Genomic DNA, 23,462 nt, shown 5'->3' on the forward strand with positions numbered 1-23,462 from the left:
ATGCATCACAGGATCATCTCAATGCACAAATTGTGAAAGAGTAATAAGAATAGATGATGCAGGCAAACGCTCAGCTGAATTTTCCAACTGACAGGAAACAAATGGAAATGGTTATAATTAGCTTTCAAATTGCATAACATTGGAAGTAAACAATGTTATGTAATTGTGTTTCTTGGAATAAATCTTTTACTTACAGTGCTATTGAATCTTTTGTAAAATGGTTACAGTGGTATAATTACTACTGATTTGATCTGTTAGTTTTGGAAACTTAAACGGAGTAACAACTAAGCAAAGATCTACAGAACATCACACTTAAAGCGTTCACAGATTTTTGAGGTTAATTTTATTCAAAATAAAAATCCAAATCTTATTCAAATCTCTAAATATTTCAGAGATTTGCAGAATCAAGTGGGAAACCCTGTGCACATGCTACGTATGTTCTGATTTAGCGGAATTATAATTCCCTTCTCTGGAATACAAAATGTGCAAACCATTTGCCCTTTGTATTCCGGTGTAAGTGCATTTCTTCTCCTTTCTTTTTAACATCAGTGACTGTAGTAGTTCACTGTTTCTCTAGTCCAAATTAAACACTTGGTAAGAAGGCCCACTGACAAATCTATCCTGCAAATCCTATCATACTTTTTACCCCCCTTCCTGGACTTCCATACTTGTATGTCATTCAGATAATTTGTGAACAAAGCTGTCGATGTACCTACATTATTAATTTGGTAAGTCACTGCCAATTGTATTTGCTTAAATATTTAAAAAACCCTTTGAGCTGTTTTTTTTTCAATGAGACCTCAAAAAAAACATTAATTATTTTTTGTCCAGAGTCTTTATCTTTGTTCCTCTCACAACAAGACCTGGTAGTTTGGCCCTAGTCTTCACTAAAAACAGAATTATGAAACTCAGATAATTTTCTTCAGTGGACAAGTGTCCACTGGGAACTGATGTAACTTTCTTCAACTCATTTCACTAGGGGCCATTAAATGCTTTCAGACAGAATATAACCATATGGTTTTGAAAGAAAGCCCCCCCCCCCCAATGGTTTTTATGGGGTTAGCTCTAAATGTGTAGTCTAAGGCTGCAAGCTTAAATCCATTGATTTGGAGTACAGTTTTATCATCTGATATCACCCTTGTACTCTCCAGAGGTAGGTTGCTTTAGTTCTTCCTTTAGATATTCCTGAATTGATTAATTATAGTAACAATAATTCTGTTGTTCTGAAGATTCTGATTTCTTTCTTTTCAACCACGTTTAGAGTTGGAATGACATTGTTAGGAAGATTTTGCTTTCGGCAGGATTTTGCAACATATACAGTAGAGCAACCAGACCTGTGCTGTAAAAATACCCCTCTCATGGGAGAGCTGCAAGCAGTATCCTGAGTTCTATTTCACAGGATTCTGTTGTCCTGCATGTAACCTTAGAAAGCATTTTCACAAAGCGCAAAGTAGCTTTTTTTTCTTTGTGTTTTAAACGTTCTATTTCTCAAAACAATACCCTTCCTTTGCGAAAAGGAACAAATGTGTGTGCAGTACTCTTGATGCGCTCTCATCCGACTCCACCAGCCCTGCAAAAGAATTTAATTCTTGCAAGCCTAACTTCTTGCAGTATCTGCATTCTGATTCCAATGATTCAAATACAAAGGTACCAAAATCCTTCAGCAGATAAACATTCCCTTGAACTTCATCTGTTAAGAAAATATTATGTTTTACTGTTCTTCCTACTAAAGCCAGATACTGTATCTGCACATTATACTTCAGCTACTACTTTCACCTGACATTTCTTTAGAATCAGGTTTAATATCACGGGCGTATCTCATGAAATATGTTGTTTTGCAGCAGCGGTACATTGTAATACATAATAATAAAAACTACAAATTACAATAAGTATATGCTATAAAAGAAAATTAAATAAGTAGTGTAAAAAGAGAGGAAAAACATACTGGGGTAGTGTTCATGGGTTAGTTGTCCATTCAGAACTCTGATGGTAGAGGGGAAGAAGCTGCTCCTGAAATGTTGGGTGTGTATCTTCAGGCTCCTGTACCTCCTCCTTGGTGGTAGCAATGAGAAGAGGGCTTGTCCTGTCTGGTGGCAGTGCTTAATGATGGATGTTGCCTTTTACAACCTTTATGTGTCCTCCCTGTGACTTACCTTCCCACCTAGCTTTGCACCATCAGCACACTTGGATACATTATACTCAATTCCCTCATTTAAATCATTGATATAGACTGTTGGTGGTTAAGGCTCAAGCATTGATACCCAGGGCAGGCTCTGGTGTTACCTGTGAACCGATTAGTGAATACTAATACAGAACTTCAAATGAGGGCTCTGCTCAAGTCTTGGTCTATTAGAATGAAGCTTGATTCATTCATGTATTTGCTTAAGAAGCATTTAGTGGCATTCAGAAGGTTGAGGGGATCTATTTGAAACTTAACAGACACCAAAAGGCCTGATAGTGTGGACATGGACAGAATAGAATACTTCCATGATAAAGTTCTAGGATCTGAGGGCACAGCCATAGAATAAAGTGACATCCCGTTTGAAATGAGATGAGAAGGAATTTCTTCAGTAAGAGGATGGTGAATCCATACCATGAAGGACAATTCATTGGATGCATTTAAGTCAGAGATTAACACATTTTTGATTGGTTAATTAAGTGGTACGGGGAGAAGGTGGAAGAATGAAGTTGAGGAATAAAATCAGTCATGATTCAATGGCAGAGTAAATTTGATGGGTCAAATGGCCTAATTCTGCTCCTATTTTCTATTGTCTTCTGAACTATACAGTAGAATTTAATGTTTAAGATACCTGTTAGAAAAGAAAACAAAAAGATTTGAAACACATCACAAAAGAGTATTTACATTAGGATATTGTGAATATTGTTCTTTGAGTTAAACACAGAAGTCATTGGGCACACCAGATCTCTCAATGCACTGTAAAAGTGGTGAAAGCAAATTAGCATCACAACAGTTGAAATATAATAATGCATAAATGAACATGTTACAAAATGGAGGATAATCACAAATTATGTTACAAAATGGAAATCTAACTAGCTATTCCAGGATTTGATCACATTTCATTTCCAGCTTCTCACAGATAAAACTGACATTTCCTTACCTGCACTGAGGCAGTGTGAACTGGACAACCAAGGTCAAAGAATACAGGATTCTTGTTCTTGTTCCAGAACAGAGAACAGATTGTCTGCTTTGCATCAAAGAGAACCCTAGAGATGTCTATCAGCTGTCCATGCTGTAGAACCATCCCTATATTTATATAACATCAGATTGGGTATGGATAAAAATTGTGCATACCCAATTGTTCATAGTATTGGCTGGTAATAAATTGGGAAGAATTGGAAAAGTGTACAATAAAGGATTTTTCTCCTCCATGGAACCGCTTGCTTGAGGCTTTCAGTGACTAAACCTTTGGCACTTGAAATGGACCTGGGTCCCATGTGATTCTTCCATCACTCTTTCCACTAATGGTACCGTAAATTGTTGTTCAATATTTGATGATGTGATTGAATTAAATTGTTGGCTAGGTCCTGCTCTTTGAATAATGTTACTGATTTTTAATACAGATCTATTGGACTAGGATGTGTGGAGCACAATTTTCATATTTAACGATGATGCAAAACTTAGAGGTGGAAAGTATAAGATTTCAAAGACTGGTGAAATGGGTGGAGAGGTCATGGATGAAAATGAATGCTGATAAATGCAATTTTATGATGTTTGGTATGGGCAGGGGAAAGAGGCAATGCAGAATGGAGTGCAAAATTCTAAACAAGTGGTACAAAAACACAGAGATCTAGGGTATACTGAGCATAGAACATTCCAACACAGAAATGACCATTTGGTCCAGGAAGTTGTGTTGACCTACATAAACCTACTCCACAATCAATCTAATCCCTCGATCTATATATGCACAGTCATTGATAGAAGAGTTAGAGAAAGTGATCAGTAAAAGCAAATGAGATTCTCAGCGTTATAAATAGGACATTGAACTCAAGTGCAAAGAACTTGCACAACTTGTACAAACATAATCACTACCTCAGCTTTGTAAATGAGTATAGTAACACCAGGAATACTTTGCACTCTAATGGGCTTTTTTTATTGCATTTTTTGTTGTTTAATTTTCTATGATTTATTTTCACTTTATGTTTTTCTTGTGAATGTTGTATTTCTAATACTATGTGCCTATTATGTTACTGCAAGTAAAATTTTTATGAGTGAATATGACCCTAAACTTGGCTTGACTTGTCATGATAACCTTTATGAAATGCCAGCTTGGCCACAGCTAGAGCATTGGGTTTGGTTCTGTGCTTCAAACCTCAGCGAAAATGTAAATTCTTTGTAGGTGGGACAGAAGAGGTTCCCTAAAATCATTCCAATGATGAAAGATGTCCTTTATGTAGATTAACTGGAAAAGCTGAGGAACAGAGAAGTTTGTGAAGGGATTTGATGAAGATGTTAATATCATGATGGACCTTGACAGTGAGAGATTATTCCAATGGTAATAGAAATAAATCTTGTTGGTCAGAGGATCGAGAGTCAAGACTTGGAAGCACAGAATAAAAGTGATTGGCAAAAGAACAAAAGGTGGCATGAGGGGAAGCAAAAAACATTGAGGTTCAGGAGAATGATTCAATAGAAACAGTCAAAATGGAGCTGGATAGCTATGTAAAAGGAAATAATTTGTTAGGCCACGGAGAGAGGGCAGCAAAGTGAAGCTAACTGGGTTGCTTTTAGATAGAGATGGTATAGGCTTGACTGGCCCAATGGCCTTCTTCCTTGTTATGATTCTGTGATATTTACCGATCCAACCTCAAATTCAGTTCAACATAATTGAACTCTGACAATGCATGATTGCCTGGAAAATATGTTTGGGCATCAGACTAAATTATGATCCAACATCTACAGCAGGAATTAAGTACCTTGATAAGCTCACTGCCCTAGAAATTCCTTTACATAATTCCCTTAAAACAAAACAGAACAGTGGTGTTGAAAATTAGCATTTTCAGACAATATTGGACACTTTTCTGGATGACTTCATGCTCATCTGGATATTCAACTCCAACCTTGTCAACAGGATTTTTATTTGAACTAGCACGTTTTTTTCCAGCATAAAATTTCCCCAAATGACCTCGCAATAGGACACTGCTTATGTCACCAGCATTATTTTCAACCTCACTGGTCTGAAAAACAGTAATAATTTACTCACTCTGAGACCCCGGAAACTGGCTATTTCAAAGACAGACATTCAAGCACTCTTCATTAAGAGCTGTGACTCGAACAGACTCATGCATGTGCCTGGAATGTGTTGCCTATAGAGTTCAAGGTCAAGGTCACTCTCAGCTTCTTTGTCTCAGGATAATTCTAGGCTGCTGTTGACAGTCTCTGCTAGATCTCACAGCTGCTCACTGCTAAGTATGTTAGAAGGGTTGCTCCAACTCCATATGCAAGAGTTGCATTTGCTTTTCCTTCACACAGGCAGAGAGAGCAGCCTGCTGGTGCAGTCGGCTTCATTAAACTGCAGGTAATTATTACCCGTATCTGTAGCCTTATCCTTAGAGAAAAATTTAGGCAATCTCCTGTGAGGGGTATCTGGCTGTAGCCCTTTCAAAAATGCACTTCTCACCAGTGTTGACTATTTTTATGGTCTGTCTAGGTCCGTCCAATCTAAAGAATCGATCCTTCAAGTAGCAATACTTCCCTGGATCCAGGAGAGTGCTGATTGAATTGTAGCCTGCCTTTTAAGAGCTGGTTGCCAAGGTTACAGCTGTGAGACTAATGGTGGCATCTGTGAGATCCTGCGTTGGATCTGTTGTTTCACAAATGCTAAAACTGAGATGGCATGGCATAACTGGGAGAAACCCAACAACGTTATTTTTGTGAACCTTGAAGGGCGAAGGAATGATGGACAGAGGGAATAGAGGAATCTGGGTATGCAGGTTCAAAGACCCATAAAGGTGACAGTGCAGAAAGATAATATGGTTAAGAAGGCAGGTGGAATACTGCCCTTGATTACTCAAGGCATTGAGCACAAGAGCAGGGAGATTATGTTCCAACTTTATAAAATGTTGGTCAGACTTCAGCTGGAGTGCTGTGTGTCATTCTGATCACTGCATATAGCGATATTTGACAAAGGTGGGGTGGGTGCAGAAGAGATTCACCAGGATGTTTCCTGGGATGGAGCATTTACGATTTATATCAACAATTTAGATGAAGGCATTGAGAATAACATCAGCAAGTTTGCTGGGTGGCAGTGTGACGTAATCAGGATGTTAGGAGAATTCAGGGTGACTTGGATAGGCTGGGTGAGTGGGCAGGTACTTGGCAGATGATGTTTAATGTGAATAAGTGTGAGGAAATCCACTTTGGGAGTAAGAACAGGAAGGCAGATTATTATTTGAACGGTGTAGAGTTAGGTAAGGGAGAAATACAAAGAGATCTAGGAGTCCTTGTTCATCAGTCACTGAAGGTGAATGAGCAAGTGCAGCAGGCAGTGAAGAAGGCTAATGGAATGTTGGCCTTTATTACAAAGGGAATTGAGTACAAGAGCAAGGAAATTCTCTTGCATTTGTACAGGGCCCTGGTGAGACCACACCTGGAGTATTGTGTACAGTTTTGGTCTCCAGGGTTAAGGAAGGACATCCTGGCTGTAGAGGAAGTGCAGCGTAGATTCACGAGGTTAATTCCTGGGATGTCTGGACTGTCTTACGCAGAGAGGTTAGAGAGACTGGGCTTGTACACACTGGAATTAAGGAGATTGAGAGGGGATCTGATTACAACATATAAGATTATTAAGGGATTGGACAAAATAGAGGCAGGAAATATGTTCCAGATGCTGGGAGAGTCCAGTACCAGAGGGCATGGGTTGAGAATAAGGGGTAGGTCATTTAGGACAGAGTTAAGGAAAAACTTCTTCTCCCAGAGAGTTGTCGGGGTCTGGAATGCACTGCCTCGGAAGGCAGTGGAGGCCAATTCTCTGGATGCTTTCAAGAAGGATCTAGGTAGATATCTTATGGATAGGGGAATCAAGGGATATGGGGACAAGGCAGGAACCGGGTATTGATAGTAGATGATCAGCCATGATCTCAAAATGGCGGTGCAGGCTCGAAGGGACAAATGGTCTACTTGTGCACCTACTGTCTATTGTCTATTTATGCTGGGAGGAAACATTGGAGAGCTGAGGTCTGTTCTCAATGCATCAGAGAAGGTTAAGAGAGTTACCTGCTGTTTACCCCTCATAAAATTATGAGTATCGATTGGGAGAATAGGGTAGATGCACACGTGGTCATTTGATGGCGTGGTAAATCGATTGAGCCTCCTACATCACAGAGCACTTTTTTGGGGTGCAGGCTTTCGAGAGCACATCTTTTACATCTTGGCAGCCCTAATTCGTAGCTCCCACACTGTAAATTACCCAGCAAGTTACTAACATGACTCAGTAAAAATGTATAATCATACTGTCATTCTTGCTCTGCACATCGTAATAGCCCTTACCCAAAGGAGGACTGAGTTCATGGATTTAGAGTAAGGGGTAAGAGATTCAGAGGGGGAACTGGGGGGGGGGGCATTTCTCACCCAGAGAGTGTTGAATATTTGATGCACACTGGCGAATTAAAATGGTGGAAACAGAGCTAATGCCATCATTTCAGAAGTGTTCGGAGGCACGGTTAAGTCACAGAGGTATAGAAGGCCACCAGTCATTTGCGGGAAGATGGGATTAATATGGATGGGTGCTCGCTGATCACTGTGGATGTGATGAGACTAAATGACCTGTCGCCATGCTGTATTTCTCCATGAGTCTATCAAATATCATGCTGTTTATTGGATTTTTAAGAATAAATTACAATGAGAGACAATGTATCTTTAAACCATTAAAATGAGGTTAAAGCAATTTCTAAGCTACTGTCTCGTTATATAGGTCATTCTTGTTACATAGTTTATTTACACAACTTATGGGCAGACTTTTGTCCTAAGCTAATGGTGCTAAACATAACATATACTAGCAATTGACATTGCACTTAATTTTGGAATAAAATTGGATTTTGGAAGGGGCCAAGGTGTTTTGTTTCACTGACCAAGCATCGTTTAGTTTTCTATTAACCATTTACAAAGAAAATATTAAAAAGAGACATTGAAACGATAGCAAAGATAATTGCCCAGATATTGCAGTCAGCATCAATTGACAGCACTTCCCACCGATAATGATAATAAATAAGACTTTCCTTACCCTCAGTAATCTTTCCAGTGTCAACTTGAACAGGATGCTGGGAGATTTTCCCACGGCTTGCCCTTTAGCACTATGTTGTTTCTTTAATCATGTCTGTGCCTTAGCTGTAGAGAGATAATTTGATATGATAGGTTAGGGAGATGATTATTTAAAGATAGCAAGTTGATAGCAAGATAACACCGTGTTCCTGCAGTAGAAGTCAACAAAATCAAAATGGAAGTTTTACTTAACAATCTAAGCAACAATGAACTGCTCTCTATTCCTAAATTACTACATTTTTTTTGTCCATGCTATCTCAATTCATATTGCTTCTGTTCAGGCCATCAGTAGTTACTGATACTACTAAATTCTGGTCTGGAATGACCTACTGGTACCCACGGAACATTATCCCTGTCACTCAACAAACCTGGAGATTTAAGGCAGAAACACAAATTGGTTTACTTAAAAGGAGCATCAAAAAAAGCTTTGAAAGGCAAATCGCTTAGTTATATTCTGACGAGTTAATGCTGGTATGTTCATAAGTATTATGCACCAGCATGATCGTAATTAAATTTTCAAGTCTATTTTATTTTAAAGTACTTCTTAAAATATTCAATGTGGAATTTTAATTGGGGAAGGAAAGAAGAGGTTGGAATTATTCTTAAATACTGTTATATCAAGAATATAAAATAATGTCTAACTATGTATTAGTTTTGACTGAGGTATCTAATTTAGCTGAAGGTATGCACTCTAGCACACTGTTCCATTGGCCCCCAGGTCATTATACTTCTGTTTTGAAGGAATTTGAGCAAAAACTTTGGGCAGATGTCAATGTAAGATGTCAACTGTCAATCGTGGTTGGCAGTTCACCTAGGAGGAGGAAAACTCTGATTTCAAACCTCTGCTGCCTTGCAGCTATACATGGGGAAACTTTGGGAATAAACCCCGAGGGAAAATCTTCAGTTGGGGTCCTTAAGGCAGCCCTACGCTGCCCAACCATATCGGTCTCTGCCGTTCATTTGGATTCATCATCTGCATGGAGAGGGGGAGCCTGCTACATGGGCAACAGCTCACTCTCGATATCGTACTGCCATGGTTCAATACTGGCTTGCGTGGACTACGAGGATGCAATAGATATGGTCAACCCCGATCAACCGTGGGCCTACTTTGAGCAAAAACATTAGATACTCTATCTATATGTTCACAGGATTCACTGGTTCGCAATTATGATTAATAGGGATTGCCAGAAGATACCAAGCAGCAAACAAGCTGAATGAAAGTCACATATTTCCATTTAATCTCTATAACGTTAAAACATCTAATGAAATATGAAACTATCTTTTCCATTCTTTAAAGTGGAGTTGGGGATGTGGAGCTATAATAGAAGGAATTGAAGGCAAATCTTTCTGGTCGACTTAATTGACTATTGCATTTAGATGATTTGTGACATTTTTACTGTTTGTCACGAAAGCTAATAATCAAATTAAATGAAATGCAAGAAATTTACATTATATTGTAGCCACATATCTGTGGTACCTATAAAGTCTGCCATTGTCGGTTCTTCACTACAGAATCAATTTTCAACTGGCAATGGATGACTTATACTGGAAAGCTGGAATCACACTCTCACAGCCAGGAGAGAGTGCTACACATGCATGCTGCCTACTAGTAACAAGAATGTGATTCTGTCTCTGAAGAATAAATGACTAAAGTGCCCAGGCAAGATTGTCCACACATTTGCATTCTACTTCATAAGGTCTGTGTTTCAGCATGTTGAATGTGGAACTGGTTCAATGGAGTGAATATTAAAACCTAACGAACACTGCTCTGAAGTCATACTTCAGGAAGCCTAACCGAGATCAGGGCCTGCATTTAACCCCTCACTTCGCCTTCCTCTGAAATATCAACTACCTTGCACCAGTGCAATTGTGATAACCCAAATATTTTAAATGCTGTGTATAAAAGTTTGTCAAAGTAATTCAAAATTAACCATTCTCCAAATAAAAACTCGGTGCCCAAAATATCACACCATCTTTTATTGTTACCAGGAGTTGTATGGTACATAATTTTCTGAAGGCTTGCCTCTGGCAGGAATAACATTTGAGCACTGCTACCATCATAATTAAATGCACCTTGTATTCCTTTTTTACTTTTACTTTGGTGAAGTTCTGTTTCCACACGAATGGATGCATAGGAATTTGCAGGGAAAGGTGACTCATAGAATGTCAAAGTCGTTATTGGACTCTTATTTATAGTGTTTAGAACATATTTATAAATAGTGGCTCTGGCAGGTGTGTTAGTTAGAGTTCTATCGGGTGCAATAGCCTAAATAACAATGTACAGACGTTTAACAAAAACGATCATTGTTAGAGAGGACTGATCAAAATCCCAGTAAGTCTTAACGGTATTTGCTATTGGATTAGGGGAGATAAGAAGTTGTCCATAATGATAAACCCAGTAAGGCTCTGAGTTAAGATTTACTGACTTCATTTCGATTGTATCTCATGTCAATGTCCTTCCTCATTAACTCTATTACAGACGTACAGAAAGGAGCCCCGTAGTGCAAAACTCGGAAAGACTGCAATTACTCTCATGACAAACTTAAGCTGCTGGACCCCAGTATTATCGACAAGCAGGATAATTGTGAAATTGCGATTTACACGTTCATCAGGCATATCAATGTGTTAGCAATGCAAGATAAAGCAAGGGTTAAAAATCACTGCCGGCTCTGGTAGCGAGAGAGTTTAAAATGGATTCAATCCTTTACAAATCGCTGCTGCTCAGAACAACCGCTCTCAGCAGACGCCAAGCAGTGATAGCAAATGACTTTATCGCTGCCCGTCGTAACACTATCTTGGAATGTAAGATTTTGTTTTAATCACTGCTGGTTGTTTGCTACTCCAATACTATTGGAGGACTGAATGTGCCAATGATTGTATTTGTGTATAAGGAGAGTGTTTGTTTTGCCTTTTTTCCCCTATAAAACTATAAACACTTGGATTAATTGACTCCCTGTTGTCCAGGAGTCATGGGGAGGCGGAAGGAAAGGGGTTACCTGCTGTCCATACCAGTGTAACTTCAGTGTGTTGGTCACTGAGGGAGGCGGCTGCCGAGTGACGATGCTGGATGGGAAGGACTTTGTAGCGCTGCTGAGGCAGTAACCGAGAAGGAACGCAGCAGCGTCCAACTGCTTCTTGTCATCTCTCTCCCTCTCTCTGAACACATTTTTTTTTTGGCTCGGACTGCATTGCATTTACAGCAGCTTGTTTCACCCCCCCTTCAAAAAAGAAAATCCTTTTAACAATCTCGACTTTTTTTTGCCTCTTATAATCCTCTTGGCGATTTGAGACGCGAAGCAAACCGAGCACTTGTACACACTTTGGATACAGACAGGCAGATCTATTTTTCAGGGGTTTTTGGAACAGATTTATCTTGTTGGATTTCCCCCCCTTTTTTTTGGTCGCTTGGAGTTTTGCCTGCACCAGGTTGCCGTTTGTGGAAGTGTTTTTTTTCTTGTGTGTGCTTGCGTTGGAGGCTCGGCTCGGACTCGCTATGCGGCTGTGTGTGGTGTTCTCTCCGGCCAGAATGGGATCTGGCCCCGGCTCTCAACTGACGGGCTTTTACCCCGGCAGGTGGCTCATATTACTCGCGCTCAGGTTACTTTTCCTTGTGCCTGCAGGGGAGCCGGTCGGGCGCAGTGACAGCAACATCCCCAAAGCAATGGACAACGTGACGGTGAGGCAAGGCGAGAACGCCGTTCTCAGGTAGGAGACAACTCCATCCCGTGCGTTTCCGACCACGGAACCGTTGTATTAAAATAATTGCATGCAAAGTTTGAAACCTTGTCACTTAAATTCTCTCACTGCTTATATTACATATTGCTTCGTCTACTTAAAGAGAGCATTGTATGCGTTTTCATATGTAGTTCTGTAGTCGATTTGCCGGATTAATATTAATGGTTGGGTTTACTGGTGAATCTCTGCCGGGAAGGAAGGGATTATGTGCACGTTAGATAGCTTTCTTTTTCCCAGGAATTCGGCTCCAGTTTTGGGCATTGCTCAGACTTCTTGGGAAGCGCCTCCGAAACAACGGCTGCCCTGTAAAACTGGTATTTTGCTCACTTTATCTTCCAGCTCCTGACTGCGATCGCCGCTATTTTCCTTTGATGTTAATGGTATTCATTAGTTATCCGGAATCGCGGCGTGTATATGTGTGAATCTTTCACCGGTTAGAGTCAGATAATTTATTTACACTTTTCTCACATTCTTGGACAGCGTCCAAAGTGCTGTCTCCCGCCTTATTTGCGACCTCGTTGATGCTTATGGGTTTTCTTAAGTTTCCTGGAGAGTCGGCAGTGGGCGGGGTGAGAACAAAAATTAACTCCCCCCCCCCCCCGGCAAGTTTTCCAAAATTATGTTAATACTCTGAAAGTCTGAACAAGAGGATCATACTTGAAGAATATGGAGTTATTTCAGTAAAGGAGAAATGGAGAAATGCATTTGTGCCGTTTTAAGAGATTTAAGTAATGTAGTTATTTTCTAATGTTATTACAGTTCCAAACCAAAATGTTATTACTGTAATTTATTCTTCGTCAGAGAGAATCAGTCAGTCGTTAAGTTGTTTGGAAAAGACTGCAGCCCTTTAAATAAAAGCTAACACTGTTGTTGTAGTCAGAAATGTTTGGATATCCATCTTTGTGAGAATGGTATCAATAGGCCAATTTGTATATATTGGCCTGCACTATGTAGCCTCAGTGCAGAACACTCCCTCAGTTCACTGTTATTGATTTTATTAATGTAATCCTTCTCAGAACAGCCATATTGACACAGAGGCACCCTTTGAATGATAGTATTTCTGAAAAATTATTATTCTTAATGTTATGTGATAGTAGCAATAGTCGTGACAGCATATAATGTTATTAATGCATCGACTTATAGGGTATTGGCTTGAGTATCTCAATGTAATTGAGGAAAAGATTTCAAGCTTGTAATTTTAAGTAGTTTATCTGATTCCATTTTCAATAGTTAGTAGTCTGTGAGGAACTTGGAATTTGTAACAAGATAATTGCCATTTAATGTAGCTTTTATTAGGCAGCATAATATTTATGATTATTTTGTCACTAATATTTAGATTTCTTGACTAGTACAGGTCTGCAGGGAAATTATTGCGATTTTGGTTTTCAGTTTATAAATCAATTCCTCCTACATGTAATCTTTATTGATCATAAATGGATTCACAAGGAGTAATATCAACTTGTTTGATAACTGAATATATTCCTTTTACTTTAGAAGGATATTACATCAGATTCAGAGTTTATTTATTATATGTACATGGAAATGCACAGTGAATTGTGGGCTTTGTGTTAACAACCAGCACACTCAAGGGTGTGCTGAGGGCAGCTGGCAAGTGTCACCACACATTCCAGCACCAACACACGTCCACAATGTTCATTAGAACAACACAAGCAGCAGCAACAACAAGACAACAGGAAAACAAGCCTCTTTTGTCCTCACTCATTCACCCATGCGGGCCTCCTATGTAACTTCCAAATTGAGACAAACTCAACAATCGTACATAAGCAAAAAGTGGCTCTTTTTGTGGTATCACACCATAGGAAAATATTTAAGATGGTAGTTTGTTCTGTCGTTGCTTACGGGTTACAATTCATTTCCAGCAGGATACAGATTCAATTCAGCTGTTCCCACTTTATGCAAACAAAGGATATAGGTAATATATGGTTATTCAATAAATAATTTGTAGGACCTGCCGAGCATTGATGCCCATTTCTATGCACTTCCAACCAAAGATTCCTTGAACAGCTCTGCAGTGTTTCAAAATTGTACATGCAGTTATTGTGGTCACAAAGTTATCTTAGGTCCTGCATGCCAATTGGATCACCCTCCCAGCAGAACCTTTCAACACCATAAGATTATTTCTGATAATTGACTAACATTCCTGTGCATTCAACACATTAGGTAAATATCAATTTCATAACAATGGTGGCAGAAATATCATTAATTATGAAATAACCAAATGGCAGTTGATCTCTTTCTGAATTGTCTCTAATCTGGCTACGCTGTATTGTTTGGTGGAATACAATTGTCATTATTTAATGGGACCATTGCAATTCAAGAGAATAGTAGCAATGGTCCCTATTGAATGGAAATACCATTGTTCCATTTGTGGATGCCTGATCAAGCTTTGTTAATTCAAGTTGTTGACAAAATTTCAATTGCAGAAAGATGAATATCCCATCACATTTTTACAAGCAATTCCAATGATAAAAACGTGGGTATCCAAAGGTCTTTTATTTGGTTCAAAAAATCTGTCCACTAGCCACAGCCCAATCACACTGTGAGCAATGGAGGATTACCCTTATGGGTGTTTCTATTACTGACACTAAGCTGCCAAATCCTATTATATTTTGCAGCAGTGTGATGTTAAAGATGTTGTTGCATGAATATCAATTGTCTAATGTGATCTTGCTAAGTGTTTGAGTCCTGAGGTAAAGCTTGTTTCAGCATTCTGCCTCAGTCAGGGAACTTTTATGAATTCTTGAGCAGGCTCTATATGAGGAAGCACAAATTAATTCACCTACTGTTTATTTTGCTAAAATTATATTTTGAGCTCGGTGAGCATACTGCATGATTGGCGAATTACGTGGGTGGATTGCACTGAGACTTCCACTCCAGCAACAGTGACAATTTGAACATGCCCCATAACATTCATCCCTTTCCCTCCCTGGGTTTCCCAGCTGAACTTGAAAAGAAAACAAAAATGCCCCACTTGGAATGCAAAGGAAATTTACAAATTGTAGTAACATTTGGACTACAATTTGGACTATCCTCAGCTGTTTCCAAACCTAGACCTTTGGCAGTTACAATTAAAGTGAAATTGAACTCTTTATTTAGTTTTCAGGAGCACTTCAACTGAGATGGATGAGCGGAATGCATGACCTTCAACAGAATATCCAAAGATGCATGGAATGAGAGAATTTGTAATATTTGTAGTTAGAACATGGAAACACTCATCCTGTAGTTGAAAAATGTTTAATGAATGTTTATGGTGATAATTAATGCACAACTACAATCATTTACCCATTGGGTAAAATTATGAAACATTTTGCAGAGTTAATAACGAACAGTTTTTGTTTATTTCAGTAGTTAGCAATGTAATATCTGTATATCATTTGGGAAGATCAGTTTTAGATTTGCTGAGGCTATATGATAACCATCAGTTAACTTCTATATAGAAATTCAAATGAGCAATCTCAGTACATTGGGGAGAAATCTAAAGTTACATTAAAAATTGCAAATGTTGGAAATCTGAAACAAAATCAAAATGTTGGAACCTTAGCTTATTAGGTGACATCTGTGGAAGTAGAAGCAGTTAACCCCTTCTGTCCTGAAATATTAACTGTTTCTTCTTCCAAGGATATTGTCTGAGCTGTTGAGTGTCTTTAGCACTTTCTGTTTGAAAAGTAAACAGGGGAAGTGACAATTTTTGTAAGCTCCTAATAGAATTGATGCTGAGCTATATCCAAGGATGTGCTGGGACATATCATAAATGATGAAACTTGGGGTCATCGGGTGCTGTGGGTCTTTCAACATCAGATACTCTCGCCCAGCCAGTATTGATTGGGCACTGACTTGTGTCCCAGCAGCATCAGCCCATGAGTCACACCTCTTGATCCAGAACCACCTGAAGGCTCTTAACTGTGTAGGTTTCCTTCCACATTCCACAAATATATTGGTTCTAAGTTCAAATTTATTTTCAAAGTATTTATGTTTTATAAAACCTTGAGATTAATTTCTTGTAGGCACCCACATAACAAAAAAAAACAATAGAATCCATGAAAAACCAACAAAGACTGACAAGCATCCAAACAATCCATGCAAATAATAAAAAAAATCCTGGTATAAGATGGCGCTACTGAAGATGTGGGACAGCTTACTGGTAGTTCTGGAGGCAAAGAATTTATAACATCTTTTCTGAAGCAAATTGTGGTGAACTGTCGCGTCGGGACATTGTGAGGTGCAATGTGTTCAGGCCGAGATCACAGATGGAGTTGGTATCACTGCTGGAGTGAGCGATTTGGAGAGTAGTCGACGCAGAACATTTTCGATGCCCATCCACCGAACCTAGCTGCGAGGCTGGATTGCTCAAAGCACCGAGCCAATTTGGTGAGATCGAGAATGGTGTTAAGCTGGGAGGCCCAGGCTTATCCTGGCCCCACGGTCCAGGTCCTAGAGCGAGGCACTACCCAGTGCTTGGACAATTTAACGTGCCAGTCCGGATAGACTAGAAGCCCAAGTCTCAGGACTGAAGGCAAGGGTTGGGCTGATTTGGCTCCCACTCCCACAAATGTTCATTCCTTGCTCTGTGGCGCCGAGGCTGTGAACTGATCTGGCTGCTGTGTGTTTTTGCCCCGCTGGTGTGATGAACTGGGACTGAAGCTTGGGCCTAATCCGGCTGCTCCGGGAGCAGATCTGGGGACTCAGTCTGGTTCGGAACACTGTTACCTTGCTTCTACAGTTTGCATGATTTGTGTTCTTTTTCTTTCTCTTTCTCTGAGCAGTGGTTATTGGTTTTTCTTTCTTTATATTGGGTGATCTTTGGATTTCTTGCTTTGTGCGGGCGGCTTGTAAGACAAATCTCAAGGTGCACAATTTATGCATCCTTTGATAATAAGTCCGCTTTGAATCTTGAATCTTTGAAAAGTATGCAAATTATACATAGGACATAAGCTGCAAAGTCTTCACAAGTGAGTCCACAGCTGTGCAGTCAGCTCAGCGCTGAGTTAAGTGCAGCCGGTCCAAGAGACTGATGGCTGCGGGGCAACAACTGCTCCTGAATCTGGCAGCATGGGACATAAGACTTCTGCGCCTCATGCCTGATGGTAGTAGTGAGAAGTGAGGTAGATGGATGAAGTACATGCAGGCAGGATGGGATTAGGTGGGGGATCATCTCTGGCATGGAGAAGAACACTGGTTTGTTTTCTGCTCTGCTTTATTCTTGCTTGACGGTTGAATCGGCATGAGGAAATGGAGCTGAGCACGGGTACATTCTCCAATCTCAGGCCTCGACGCAGCTTGTGCATGCAGTAGTGGCTGCCCCCATGATAGGCGTACCTGCGTTCTCAAGAGTCAAGTTCGCCATATCCTTCAAGAGCTTGCAAAATAGGAATAGTGGAGCTGAGCACAGGTACATTTTCCAATCATTGCCTTGATGCATCACTGGCAAAAGCCGTGCTTCTGTTCCTGAAAGTCAAGTTCACTGAATCCTTCAAGAGATTGTAAAATCACGAGTTTGATGGTTTAGACAGTCTAGAAATACATTTCTTGAAGGGAGGTTACAGGCAATGGATTGCAGTGATTATAGTTCTGAAGAAGTATATCTAGTAGAGTATCTAGTAGTTGTGTGAGCTGCCCACAAAATGTCGCCATAGACCACCAGCACCATCTTGGATTAGTGGGTAAATAGGCCTTGATGGATTGCCCTTTTTATGAATGGTGAAATCTGGAGGTGTGGGGGCTTAAGTGATGGGTATGTGAAGAGTTTTGGGTAGGATTAGTGTTGAAATGGGAATGATAGTTGGCACAGACTTGGTGGGCTCAAAATCTCTTTCTGTGCTGTATCTCATCGATGATTCTCTCTCCAATTTTATGATGCATTGGTAACTTTCCTAGGTCTCAGTCTGACTACCAAATCAATGTTAAGGAATGACAGCCAGGTTATTAGATGAAGAGCTTTGGAGGACTAGACCTTATTCAGAGACATGAGAAATCCTACCAAATGGGGAACTTTCATAATTTAAGCAATCCTTAATAAGTGGTTGATTTCTGTAATGGTGACCATAAAGCTCATGGATTGTTGGAATCACCCGGGTGCTTCAATAGTTTCTGTTAAGGAGTTGACTCCGTTGTCCTTGGGTTGTAAGTAGCTCCTGAATCTCAGCAATGTGGTTGATGGGACTGTTCTTTAAAAGTGTTTCAGATAACCATGATGCCCATTGGGGATTGGTATCTGCACAGTTATTTTGTGATGATTTTAAAAAAAAACTATGTTTCAAAAGTCATGGGCCTCACCTCAACTAATTTTACTCAGTCTCCTATCCACTGAAACAGAGCAGATGCCTCTCCTCTCAAGTTGCTGAACACAGGTGTACTCTGGATAGAGTGCACTTTTTATCCATTCCAACAAATGATTAGACAGTGCTCCAGACAGCTTTGAAATGTAAGAAGCGTGGCCCTCAAGGTTGGCAGCAACATTTTTGCAAAGCAGTTTGAAAACTGAACGTAGATAGCATCTCAATTTACAACACCTGTAAGGTTGACTGTTTTACTAGCAGTGCTGGAGAAAGTGACATGAAGCGGATGTACTGGTCTGTCATTTTAGTGGATGACTAAGTATCACATCTCAGGTAGTGTAATGAAACTGCTGTTATTTTTCTGCATCAGTTTCTTGATTTATATGTGTGACTTGCTACTAGATTAGAAGTAAATCACATTTTTTTGGAAGACAAATTTTATTGCCCTTTTATTTTTGCATCAGGATTTATCTATAAGATATTAAAGAAATGTCATGGTGGATTGACACATACTGTGATGTGTACTTGTGCAACACACAAAACGTGCTGGTGGAACTCAACAGCATCTATGGAAATTAATATGGAAACTGTCAACGCTTTGGGCCAAGACCCTTCTTCAGGACTGGAATTTAAGTGGAAGATGCCAGAATATGTACTTGTGTAGACTGCTGAAGGGAAGTATATGGAAACAGAAACATTTCTGGGCAGGTTTGACTATTTTACTGTCTGAAAGAATACTATTGTGAAAATCAAAAATAATTTGCATATTTGGAAGGACATTTGCAACCACTTACAATCTTCCAAACCTCGTTATACAATATATTTTGCTGAAATATGTTAAAATTGTTATGAGTAGCATGAGCCTAGGTGTGGAATTGTGAAATGTCCTTCATTTTTGAGATGTTGTCAAAAAGCCTTTTTCCTTGAGTTATTTATGTTGAACACTTTCCAGATTTAGTTCAGTTGTATACATTTATAGCAGTGGCATCATTATAAAGCATATTGAAGCATTAGATAGAAAGCAGTGCTATAATTAACCATGTTCGGGGTACTGAATTGCCTTTTATATTACACACCTGTGAGTCACACTTTTTTTCAAGCATTAGGGGCAGACTGTTACAAATTAATGGAAGAAAACTAACATTATCCTTTTCAGAAGGCACTTCTGCATTTAGATCTGCAGTTTTTCCTTTAAAGGAATTGAGGGAAAATTAGTTGCCTATAGGTCTGCAGTTTCATGGTCTGTACACTTAGAGCACTCAATTTAGCATGCTCTTTGGGACACCTTTTAAAGTTCAAAGTTAAGAATAGCTATGACATTACTGAAAGTGCATCGATGTACTTCGATTTTTTTTCCGCTTTGTTACTCCTCTCTTTCCCTTTTAAAATAGCATCTTAGAACACTATTCAATAATTGAAGCCAAATCCACTAGGTATGATGTTCATAAGTTCGAGTTTAATTGTCATTCAACTATAAGTGTATACTCATGAACACAGCTAAAAAAAAACAGTGTTACTCTGGGGCCAAAGTGTAAAACACAGTACCAACAGACATAAACAGCACAAGGCACATATAGCACGTACAAGTTATCAATGAAATATAAGAGGCCTTTGTTGAATTGTTCTAACAACCTTTCTGATGTAATTAAGGAAATATCCAGAGGAGATGGTTTTTGCCAGTGAGATCAAAATGATCAGTGAATGGCACTTTAGAAGTGCAGGGATAATAAGGTCAGAAATCATTGGAGAAACAGCAAGTAGATGTTTGCAGCAGCATAATCTGAATATCTCTCATTTTATAAATTCAGTAGTTTCAAACTTCACTTTAATTCTTCATTCTCCCTGGGCTATTGAATTCCTGGCTCTTTATTTTTCTATTTCTAACAGAATATTTTGATTTCCACCTATGTGGTAATGTGCTGTATTTTTTATTTCATTGATCTGTTTGCCTTTCTTTACAAATATATTCACTGTCTGCATTTGAACATTAATGGAATAACATTATTTAATTGTTAGCTCTGTGTTATTTTTCTCTTCCGTTTATCCTGACCTGTTGTTGACTAGATAGTTGTTGTCGCAGACTGCCATTTGTTTCTTTCAGTCAACCACATTGTGATAGTAGTTGTTTTCTTCTTGCTATATTTCACCTGCCATCCTTGTTCCAAAGGCAGTACACCCAGGAGAGCAGATTTCTTGGCGAATCATTTCTGTGATCCAGAATCCAATTCTTGTGCTTTTGCAGTTCTTTTGACTTGACAATATGAAGGAAAAGCAGGAGCTTCATTGGCATGATTCTTTCAATTGAATTATTTACACTGCTTTAGAGGCTATTTTCTGTAAAATCCAATTCCCAAAGTTGTCCTGATTTTTGAATTGATGGGTTGCTAAATAATGTTGAGAAGAATCCCTTGTGAGAAGAGACAAGACATCACAGTACAAGATTATGAGTAATAAAGTGAGCGAGTTAGAAATGGTAAAAACATTGACTGTTGTTATGTCATATGATGTTTGTAGTGTTCAAAGTGTCACAATGTTAAGTCGTCAGCACGAATGAACTTTTACTGCAAATTGCTTTTTGTAGATTGAGAGCTGCTTTTCAAATACCCTTTTGACAAACCATTATTTAAGCCCTGTCTACTCCACCCTCATCTGCAAAAGCAGTTACACAAAGCCCAAGCATGTGTCAATAAGACAGGAACCAGTTGCCTCAGCCATATCCATTCCATTCTCTGGGCTGCTGTGATAAACTATCTCTAAGCACCCTTCCTGCCCTGATTCAGAAATTAGCCTTTATCCCATTTCTCAGTTATCTTCTCTCTTCTTAGTTTATACGCATCTTCAACAATCTCAAGTCTATTCCATTCAGTGCTGACCTCCCAACTTCCCTGCCAGATTCCTATTTTAGTTGTTCACTGTTCTCAGCGAGTAACATTCCCCAATGGTTTCAGTTCTGTCATTGTTATACTATCCTTAAAAACAGCCAACACATCTTCCCTCCAACCTTGCCCGTGACTCTTTTCTCCTTAAGGGCCTTGAATAGAAGACATCTCCAAAATCCCAACCTGTGTTTCCACCACTCATGGATACCAAAATGGCTCTAAGATCACCTGCCTTCCAGGTCAGTGACCAAGCTTTTAGTTGCACTGTATACTAACACTTTTCACATTATAAGATGGTTGATCTGGTTACTTCATTCAGCTCGATGACACCCCAAGACATTTGCACTTCTCTACCCAGGGATTCTTGAACATCCTCCATTGAAGGTACTACTACAGCTTACATGCTACAGTTGCTAAGGCCTCCCATTTTGTAATTAGAGTCATAGTATCATACAACCTGAAAACAGGCCCTTCAACTCAAATTCTCCATGGCAACCAAGTTGCCCATCTGAGGTAGGCCCATAATCCTGCCTCTCACCTATATCCTTCAACCTTTCCTATCCAGGTACAAACGTACTTATCCAAATGTCTCTCAAATGACATTTTTGTGATTCTTGATCACCTTTTTCCTGTCCTTTATTAAGCTCCTTAAATCATTGACCAGGATTTGGTTATGTAATGCAATATCCCCTCATGGTTGGTCTTCAGTTTTAGTTGGCAGTGCTTCAGTGAAGCAAGCATTGGAAGATGTGGGAATTTTATGCAAATATAATAAAAATAGTATTTATTTTAGTAATTTCATTCAGAATAATTAATAATAGTGTCTTAAAACGTGAACACTTGAGTACTTGTATGGGATAATTGAGTTGAGTTCACCTTGTTGTGAATGGTTGAAAAACACTGGAATGTTACAAGTATTAAAACTGTCAATTTCTTGAACATGTAGTTACGATAAACTGGTTCCTTGCTTGTTCAGGTTCTTTCCACCTAAAGAAACAGAATCTCATGGTAGTATATGGTGACATATATGTACTTTGATAGTACATTTACTTTGAACTTCTTGAACTGTGAACTTTTGAACCTACTTGTTCTCTCTCAGTCACTCATCAACCACATTGTCACAAGTCAACTGACAAAAGCCATTTAACATGGCTACCTGCCATATGGTGTGGGAAGGCACCAGAGCATCTGGGAGAAATATGTGGACACAGAGAACATGCAAACTCCAAACAGATAACTCCCAATTTCAAAAGGATTCTAGTTTGTTAGAGCAGTGGGGCATCAGCACTAACTGCTGTGCTATTGTACCTCTTTAACAAGTAGGTGTTATCATGTACATTAATGGTAACAATCCAAACCATTAGCATTCAGAAGCAATATTGGCTCAATTTACACAAATGACACTTGTTTATAATTAACACTTCCTTAGATTCTTGCAATATACAGTCAATAACAATCAGGCTGCTGCATATTTAATAATCTTGTAATTATAAAAATGATTCAGCATCACCTGTAGCTCAGTTGGCGGCACTCACAGCTGAGCCAGAAGCTTCTGAGGAGGTGTTCCACTGTTAGAGGTGACATATGTTAGTGTAGTTGTTGAACTGTTCCCACTGGTCTGTCAGCTGGATGTATGAATACCTCCTAGACTAGAGGAGATACATATCCTGCAACTTAACAAAGAAAATCAAATTTCATTAGATTTCAGTTTGTATGGTAATTTGTTACCACATTCCTTGCATCACAACAGTGATTACATTTCAGAAATGCTTTGGCTAGTTTTAAAGTGCTTGTGGATATCCTGAATGGTCTGTGAAATGTGGAATATATTTTCTAGGCTTTTAATTGTAATCTAGTTTGGATGGATGGATATTTCAATCAAAGACATTTTCTTCATAAGCACACTTAAGGAATGAACTGCCTATTTGCAGTGAACATCTAACTTCATACTAGGGCTGAATGTATTTTCACCAACATCTTTTGAAAGAAAAACAATTGTTAATACATGTTAACTGTGATATTATTGTATATTGGTTTGCAGAAAAATCATTACACTCTTTGTAACTATTGTTCATGTTTTCTCCCCTTATTGTGATGATAGATATGTAGGTTTAATGCAATTATTGATACATTTGTAATAATTAGAAATTATGTGTTAATAAAATGCTACTCTTACAAAATGGTGAAAGGAATAACAGGTTATTTCACAAAGTTATATTTGTTTTAATACCATATTAGCCTATGAGCACGGTTCCAACAACAGTGTAGTTACAA

General features: G+C 39.1%; 1 protein-coding gene across 2 annotated transcripts in view; it reads left to right on the top strand.

Annotated features, from left to right (window-relative positions):
* The first annotated feature begins 11,299 nt into the window (after nt 1-11,299).
* opcml (opioid binding protein/cell adhesion molecule-like) overlaps nt 11,300-23,462 on the top strand; it is a 989,977-nt gene continuing 977,814 nt past the window's right edge. Inside the window, exon 1 of one of the 2 annotated variants that reach the window (XM_059957284.1) lies at nt 11,300-11,983. In XM_059957284.1, coding sequence (XP_059813267.1) covers nt 11,772-11,983 — 212 coding nt within the window. In that variant the 5' untranslated portion in view covers nt 11,300-11,771. The remainder of the gene's footprint in view (nt 11,984-23,462) is intronic. The other variant, XM_059957285.1, reaches the window with a different exon arrangement.

The sequence above is a fragment of the Hypanus sabinus genome, chromosome X2 (genome assembly GCF_030144855.1).
Source record: "Hypanus sabinus isolate sHypSab1 chromosome X2, sHypSab1.hap1, whole genome shotgun sequence".
Taxonomy (NCBI): Eukaryota; Metazoa; Chordata; class Chondrichthyes; order Myliobatiformes; family Dasyatidae; genus Hypanus; species Hypanus sabinus.